The sequence below is a fragment of the Triticum urartu genome, chromosome 3 (genome assembly GCF_003073215.2).
Source record: "Triticum urartu cultivar G1812 chromosome 3, Tu2.1, whole genome shotgun sequence".
Taxonomy (NCBI): Eukaryota; Viridiplantae; Streptophyta; class Magnoliopsida; order Poales; family Poaceae; genus Triticum; species Triticum urartu.
In genome coordinates this window covers 15279798-15288297 of record NC_053024.1, presented here as the reverse complement: position 1 = coordinate 15288297, position 8500 = coordinate 15279798, and the positions used below count along the sequence as shown (strand labels likewise).

The window sequence follows — 8500 nt, the reverse complement described above, 5'->3', positions numbered from 1 at the left end:
TAGTGGCAGATCCAACCCAAAAATGCAGGTGGGGCTGAGTGAGTTGGGCTCGGCCTTAATTTTTATCTATGCACACTTTAGAAAATACTGAAAAATTTCTCAAAAAAAAACACTATGAAGAAAAATATAGTTGAAGTATCTATATAAGGGAAAAATTAGCCTTTTTTTTACGCCCCCCCCCCCCCCCCCCCCCCCCCCCCCCCCCCCCCCCCCCCCACACACACACACACCCAAAGGTTTTCGTCTAGCTCCGCCACTGCTAGCCAAGATGTTAGGGTGACCCTACACCCTGCTGGATCCGCCCCTGGCTGGGCGTGTCGCCCCATGTCGGCCTCGGACCTCCACAACACATTGTCCAAGAAATTAGAAATCAACTGATGCAAAATTTGTTTTTTAACATGGATTTGAACTACATGGCTTGGCTGATGCTGTACATACATATAGCCTGCCCGTTGGCTCGCAGTCACTCAAGCATTTGCAAACACGTTTCAGGTAATAATAATAATGGCATATGAAGTAATTCCCGAAGTAATTACCAGGTCTACGGAATTTAAAATGATGTAAAAACGAGATGAATAGATACTGACCGCAAACGATGAGGTCGGCCACGCCGTCGGAGCAGTGGCACTGGAAGATATCGTAGTCGGTGTCAATCCGGCAACGTCCACCGCTCTCCTTGCACGCCGCGCAGTCGTCGGCCGCGTAGTCCAGAAGAAACCCGCCCTTCATCAGCTGCCGGTAGTCCTTCCCGGCCGCCCCCGGGTACCCCAGCACCGGCATCATCGACACCCTGCAGTTCCCCGGCACGGGCCTGTACCCGCCGGCGAGCAACGCGAAGGAGTTGAAGGTGGACACGTTGGACCCCTTGGTGCAGTTCACGGGCGCCCACGAACGGGGCGGCGGCCGCGCCCGGAGGTCGGTGCAGTTGTAGAGGAAGTAGAGCCTCTGGTTGGTCCGGCTGATGGCAAAGGGCGCGAGGCCGAGGTCGGAGGTGGCGTTCACGCGGACCTCGACGTCGCAGGTGCCGTCGGAGAGATCGTGGTTGGCGAGCCTGAAGGTGCTGTCGTCGTAAGAGATGTTCAGGATCTGGTACTTCCAGAATGAGTTCTCGAGGAAGGCCGTGCCGTTGCCGTCGCACGTGACCTGGAAGGCCCGGTAGCCGCACTCTGGCGGGTGCGTGCCGCCGAGCCAGAACGGGTACTCGATGCGCAGGCCCCCGCACATCGCCGGGGCGCAGGGCGAGGACGACGACGGCGTGGTGGTGTTTATGGTGGCGTCGGTGGCGAGGACGGCAGCTAGCAGCAGCGGGGCTGAGCAGAGCACCGCGGCCGCTGCCGGGGCACGAAACGGACGCTTCATCCCGTCGTCGCCGTCGATCTTGTTTGCTGGCTACGGGATGATGAATTTGCAACGGAGAAGAGCTTTAGTTGTAACACAGAGAGGGTCGTGAGAGCGGGATGTGCTGAGTTTAGGATGAGGGGATCGCTGAGAAGAAGCCGGGTGTGTTGACCGTTCGTCGTCACGGAGTTTGACTGACTGAAGTGGACATCACCGGCGAGTGGCCGAGTGGGAGCTCGCCGTGGCGGCGCTGGCCCGCCTGTCGGTGAGCGGAGGAAGGTCGTCGGTCTCGGTTTAAGTTTGAACGCATCCTTACCTACTGCACGGAAAACAACCGTTCCTCTACTTTTTTTTTGAACCGGACGATAACCCCTTTCTATTACTCATCATAACGGAAATACAACCAGTTTCACATAGTAATCAGGAAGCCTAAAAAGGGGAAAAAGCGGGTTCAAAGCATTACTGGGAAACCCACGATGGACACCCGTCATCGAGCAGTCTGCCATGAGGCGAAAACCCAGTAACATCATAAACGACTACAGAGCCCTACAAAGTTCATCAATCCCTCAATACATGCCTCTTATAGGCCGCATCAAAAGCTCACGCAGGAGCAGAATAACAGAAGTCTAAACGCAGATAAAAAACATTCCACCAGTATCAGGCACCAGGAGCGGCACAAGACGAGCAAACTTAAGAATTACCATCAAAGTCCATGCCCCCAGTATCAACTCTACCCTTTTCTGGGAGCAAGTAAAGTAAAAACAGCCGCGTTTTCTGGTCGTTACCGTATCATGCATATATTTTTGGGCTTTCCGCGTTCACGGGAGAAGGTATGATTCATACGCGTCGACTGTCTTTATTTTCTCACACGCGTTGTAACAATCTGTAACGAGCGAACATTATACAGTAGTAAGTATAGCTTGCATGCTGAGCCTCTGTATGCGTACGTAGACTTGATTCAGGAGGAGTCCTCCGTATCGGACAAGAGGCGCCAAGCCTGCATGACCGCATGCATGCATGCATCCACGAGAGGCCCATCCAACCAAATCCGGCGTACTATGGTTCTATCTAGAAAAGCTTTACTAGGCCTTTGGTTCGCACTCTGGTATCGTTCTCCATTTTCAGTATGGGGAAACGCTGCTTCCGATACTCTCTACTGAATACGCGTCTTGTTTGATTTGGGCGCAAGCGAATACAGAGCAGAGAGGATTCTGTATCCGACCGGATCCGACGTTTTCGCGGATGTGAAGCGTTGTATCCGATATCATCATAACAGAAAACAGAATGACCGAACCAAACGGTTGCTACTGCTTTCCGATAGCGTTGCGAATCAACCTGTGGTTGAGTTGGTTTGGTGGACAGTGGTATCCCCAACTCACCAGGGTTCAAATCCTGGTGCTCGCATTATTGCTGGATTTATTTCAGGATTTCCGGCGATGCGCTTTCAGTGGGAGGAGACGTTCCCGTCGACGACGAGGCGCCTACGGTGACTTTGTAAATCTCAAGATGATATGCCGGCTCGGTCTCTCGGAGGTGCTCATAGGGGTAGGGTGTGCGTGTGTGCGTTCATAGGGGTGAGTGTATGCGCGTATATATGAGCGCTTGTGTCTGTACTGATGCTTAAAAAAAACCAGACGCGTCGTTAGTGTTTTTTTTTAGCGGAGAGCTCGTGGAGCAACAACCGGAAGCTCGATTATTTGTTTCTTAAAATGTTTATAAGAAATAGTTGGGCTTTGCGGATTGTTTGTTGAAAGTTTGATGAATGTTATTGTCGAAGGGAAGCCAATTACTAATTAATAATGGTTCAAACTCGCTTTTCTTTTGCAAGGGCTGTCCTTTTCTTGGCCATGTCTTCAACATTTCTCGGAAAACAAAGGTTCAATAGTGCCACCATCGGCGACAAGCCCACAATATGTTCTCAGTGAAGACTGAATGATCACAACTGGCTATGGAAGTACGTGTTGAAAAAAAAAGAAAATGTTGAGGAAGTTGTCTATTGGATCTCCACCCGCAAGTAAATCGAACGCTTGGTCACAACAAGGACAGCTGTCGAAAGTGATTGGTGCTACGGTTGACTGCAAATTACTGTCATCCCTTCCGATGGCGAACATCAGGGCGTGTGCTAGATTACATTCATAGCATCGTGTTTCTTTGAGTTTAGGCTAATGTTGGCGTCGTTTGGCTCAGGCCTTTAGCACTAATATATATTGCGTCGTTAGGCCAATGTTGGTGCTAGAGTACTGAAATTGCACTTTTAGTAATATGCAAACAATGAATATATAATATTGCAATTTTGCACTCTACTATAATTTACACACATGTTGTATAGTACTTGTGTGTATACTTATTTAAACAAACAAAAATATAACTTTTTCTAAAAAAGAATGAAGTAGTGGCATTGGTAACGCCCTTCAGGAAGAAAGGAATGAAAAAAAATCATGGTAAATTTGCACATAATTTACACATAAATTGCACTTTTTATAGCTATGCAAGAACTAACATATAGTAGTAGAATCTACATAAAAAATAGGTTTAAAATAAGGAATGAACTAGTGTCATTGGTAGTATTACCCTTAAATAAGAGAGAAAGTGAAATAAAAACTTAAAACTAAATTATTTTCAAGATTAGTACAAAATTGCACTATTTATAATATGTAAGAAAAGACATCTAGTAGTGAAATTTCCATACTCTAATATAATGTATACATGTAGTACTTGTGTGCACATATTTACACACACTCAAGAAAAACTAAAACACACAAAAAACAAAAAAAACCAATAAAAGGAAAGAGAAAAGGAAAAGGAGAAACACATAGAAACAGAAATCTGGAATAAAAAAATAAAGCAAAAGTACCCACAAAAGAAAGAATGAATATGTGGCATTGGTATTACCATTTAAGAACAAAGAAAATGGGAAAAATATCTAAAACAAACACTGACAAATTTTGCGTAAAATATATATAAAAATTGAGCTTTTTAAAAATATGCAAGAATAAGCATATAAAAGTGGAACTTTTGCAAAAACAAAATGTAAGAATAAATGAATAGTGGCACATAATAGTGCATTTTTCACAAAATTACAATTTACACACAAATTATACATTACTTACGTGTACATATTTTATATTCGCCCAACATCCAAAATATATCCATAAAAACCGACAAAAGCAGAAGTAAAAACGCACGCAAACAGCCTAATAAGAAAACATGTAACAGGCTTCAGCCCAACAAAAAACCGACTGAGCCAAAATAGGGGTCAATCAAAAGAGAGCTCCTATCTGCCGCTCTTTGCGGCAGAATGTCGACCGGACGCACAGGCGGGCCTCCCGACTGGGCCGGCCCATAGCGACCAGCACGGAACGAAAAAAATGCAGCGCTCGAGAAGAAATATGCTCTAAGCAGGGTTCGAACCTGAGACCAGACGCTTCAAAGATATACAGCTAGCCAGTTCAGCTAGAGAGATTCCTGGTTTTAACGCAGCACAACATATTAAGAATAAAACCGAGTGCATATCCGAACGTCTTTTAAATTTTGTACGCAAAACGTTATTTTTGAGAAAAAGACGTGAAGGTTGTATGAAACAGCGAACACTTCTAGAAATTCTGAATAGAATTTGAAAACTCATAAATTCAAAAAATCCAAACATTTTTTGAAAACGGGAACATTTTTGTACAATCTCCCAAAAAGAGAAAACGTGAAAGTTTTCTTTGAAAACCCAAACATTTTTCAAATTTTAAAATAGTTTTTGGATACTCGAACAATTTTTAAAATTGGGAACATTTTTCGAAACTCCTGAACAAAACTTGAACACATCAAAAGTTTTTAAAACTTGCCTACATTTTTTGAAACTTCCGAACAAAAATTGAAACATGAACATTTTTTCGAATTTGTGAACAATTCTCTTAACAGAAACATTTATGGAAACTCCCAACAAAATTTGAAAACATGAACATTTTTTGAAATTGTTGAACAAATTTTGAAATTGGAACATTGTTTGAAGCTCCCAAACATAATTTGAAAACATGAACATTTTTTGAACGTACAGACATTTTTTGAAAAGCGAACATTTTATATAAGATCTGAATATTTTTTAGAAAATGAAGAACATTTTTTGAATTTGTAAAAAAAAATTAATAACAAGAACATTTTTGAACTTCGGAGCATTCTTAGAATTTTGGAAAAGAATTTGAAATTCTTGATAACAAAAAGAAATAAATAGAAAAGAAAAAGGAATTGAAAAATGAAATAAAGAAAAAGAAAAACAAATAAAGAAAAAGAAAAAGAAGAAAACAAACAGAAAAACCAGTGAAAACCCGGTTCAAGAACCTTCTAGAATGTTCCCAAAACCGTTAGGGAACCCACCAGAAGGTCCCAAAACCGGAAGCTGTAGCGCGTGCACTATTTCGTAATTGGGCTGGCCCGTCTTGATCGCTAGTTCGGTCACCTCTGTGCGAAGCCTCGACAATTTGACGCAGCGAGCGTCCGTTAGGAAATTCCCAATCAAAAAACGTTCATCCCAATACAGGACACAACACACAACAGGAAAGAAACTACCAGCACACATCTTGAAGTAGCAATCAACGGTCAAAAAAATCGACTGACTCAAAATTTAAGCTGATATGTAGCTAAAGTGCGTGTGTGAACTGTGAAACGGTGGATATTTGCACTGACAGGTGATTGCGAGTGTTTTATTTGGATTGTAGCTTTGGTCTTTGATTGGTGGTCTTTTCGGTTGGTCTCATATCCCGTGCTCAGGTGCGTTCCTGACTCGTCTCGAGTTCTCCATGTCTTCTCCTAGAAAAGGCCCCATCACATTCCAGAGTGTCTGTACAACAGTACAAAGCAAAATAAAGGAGAAGGCCTACCAACAGCGAAGCAGGAGAGTGCTCTAGAACACGGTAGGACCTTCCCGGGCCGAAATTAGAAGGAAAGGGAAGCTCACAGCCGAGCTAGAAACCGATAAAGTACCACCAAACTCTCGTCGACTGGAGAGACCTCGAGACGCTTCAACAGCATCACCCGGCGACCCTATAAGAAGTAGCTCACCTCCATCGCCCTCCATCCCAACTCATATCAGTGTCAAGCAAAAGCCAACAGCATCCTATTCCTACCTACGATCCGATAGACCGATACAGAATCTTCCCCCAGCCACAAACCAAAGCAACACCGACAATGTCGATCGTGAGGCGTAGCAACGTGTTCGACCCATTCGCCGACCTTTGGGCTGACCCCTTCGACACCTTCCGCTCCATCATCCCGGCGATCTCAGGCAACAACAGCGAGACAGCCGCGTTTGCGAACGCCCGGATGGACTGGAAGGAGACCCCCGAGGCGCACGTCTTCAAGGCCGACCTCCCCGGCGTGAAGAAGGAGGAGGTCAAGGTGGAGGTGGAGGACGGCAACGTGCTCGTCGTCAGCGGCGAGCGCACAAAGGAGAAGGAGGACAAGAACGACAAGTGGCACCGCGTGGAGCGCAGCAGCGGCAAGTTCGTCAGGCGCTTCCGGCTGCCGGAGGACGCCAAGGTGGAGGAGGTGAAGGCCGGGCTGGAGAACGGTGTGCTCACCGTCACCGTGCCCAAGGCCCAGGTCAAGAAGCCCGAGGTGAAGGCCATCCAGATCTCCGGCTGAGTATTCGAGTCAGAGCCAGTGTGGTTCATGTGCGTGCGAGTTCTGCAGCCTAAAAGTATGCTACAGTTGTGTCTTTGTTCTTGCCGAGTCTGGTCTCTGTATTGCGTTTCTTTTCCCTGTCGTATCTGTACTTGTGTAATCGCCTACAGATTTGGCGATGAATAAATGAGAAATAAATCGTTCTGATTTTGAGTGCAGTGCAGACTTTGCATACACAACACTTAACCATTGTTTTTTGCTTGTGTTTCGGATGGAAAGGATCAAGAGAAACACATGGCAAGCGGGAACTAGGGGTCTGTTTGGTTCCCTTGCCTGTTCGCCTTGCTGGACGAGGCTAGCCAAATCGGCTCGCCTGCACGATTGAAGGAAAAGCTGGAAACCACAGGCAACGAGGTATGATCGCCCAGGAATCAAATAATTAGCTTCCTTGCTAGGCTGGGCAAGGCAAGCGCTTGCCAAAGAACCAAGTCGTCACGGAAAGCTTGGTCACTGACAGGCTTTCTTCTACAGAAACATCTGCTTAAAGAATAATCGATACACTGAATGTCTTCTGTCTCACATTTAGCTTTCAATAATCGTGGGCCTACACTGATCAGTACCTTGAATGTTTTTTTTCAGGGAACTTTAGAGAGCTTTATTCAACAAAAGCATTCGCTGAGTAGTCAACCAGGAGGTTGCTGATCAGTAAGCTAGGAGTGGTATCTAACCAGCTTTCGGTCACGTTAAGTGTACAAGCATGCTTAGCACACACATGAATACTAAAAGAGGTGAAGCTAAGGGCTAGCTCTCCAATTTCATACAAGATGGGTGCTATCACCGACCGATGAATTGCCTTTAGACAGTCAGTCTGCATGGTCACATGCGTGAATACTCGAAGTGTAGCTAGAAGAACTCCTGCCTTCAGCGCTAGAGCCTCTGCAATGAGAGGACCCGTAACACCCGGAACCGGCTTGCACCATGCACCCTTGAAGCCTGATGACGAACGGGCGACACCTCCCGCTCCTGCATTGCCATCGTCGAGATGAACCGCGGCATCTGTGTTGATCTTGATAAAAGGATCGTCGGGGGGTTCCCAACCATAGTCGGGTAGCGTGGCATCGCCTGGGTATATCCAGGATGGCAAGGTCTTCTCTGATCCGCCTGACAGAGTAAGTTGGATCATTTTGGTGCCAAGTTAAAGGTCCGAAGATCTCAAAAGCCCATTCCGCTATTACATTTTAGTGTAGCAAGTTTGTCCCATGCAATCCAATGAAGAGACCTCCTGTCAATTGAAGTCCCCCACTAGAACTTGTCAAGAGAAAACAGCTCATGCTGAATGTCAGTATTGCTTGAATAATAGATTTTAGGAGGGCCTCTCTACGGGCGCAAGCAAACAGCCTCTCTGACCACCCTTGCATATAACCACGAGCCCTATCCCCTAAATACTCAAAAGTACCACTGTTGATTTTACCAACAGCTGTCGGGAGGCCGAGGTAACGCTCCGAGAAAGCTTCAACTGGAACTCCTAGTGTTTGCTTCAAACTCTATCTAAGAG

At 45.7% G+C, this 8500-nt stretch overlaps 2 protein-coding genes across 2 annotated transcripts; one reads left to right on the top strand and one right to left on the bottom strand.

The window, feature by feature from the left end:
* Positions 1-233: 233 nt before the first annotated feature.
* On the bottom strand, positions 234-1459 carry LOC125542401 (LEAF RUST 10 DISEASE-RESISTANCE LOCUS RECEPTOR-LIKE PROTEIN KINASE-like 1.2). Its single transcript, XM_048705433.1, has one exon. The coding sequence runs from the start codon at positions 1357-1359 to the stop codon at positions 394-396; it is 966 nt and encodes a 321-aa protein (XP_048561390.1). The 5' UTR covers positions 1360-1459; the 3' UTR covers positions 234-393.
* A 4940-nt stretch (positions 1460-6399) lies between these two features.
* LOC125547679 (16.9 kDa class I heat shock protein 2-like) lies at positions 6400-7163 on the top strand. The gene has a single exon (XM_048711485.1). It carries the CDS (start codon positions 6511-6513, stop codon positions 6964-6966), a length of 456 nt encoding a protein of 151 aa, XP_048567442.1. The 5' UTR covers positions 6400-6510; the 3' UTR covers positions 6967-7163.
* Positions 7164-8500: the final 1337 nt, after the last annotated feature.

Bases quoted from the DNA above. Each gene is read 5' to 3' on its own strand.
- LOC125542401 (XM_048705433.1), bottom strand. From the start codon at position 1,359: ATGAAGCGTCCGTTTCGTGCCCCGGCAGCGGCCGCGGTGCTCTGCTCA.
- LOC125547679 (XM_048711485.1), top strand. From the start codon at position 6,511: ATGTCGATCGTGAGGCGTAGCAACGTGTTCGACCCATTCGCCGACCTT.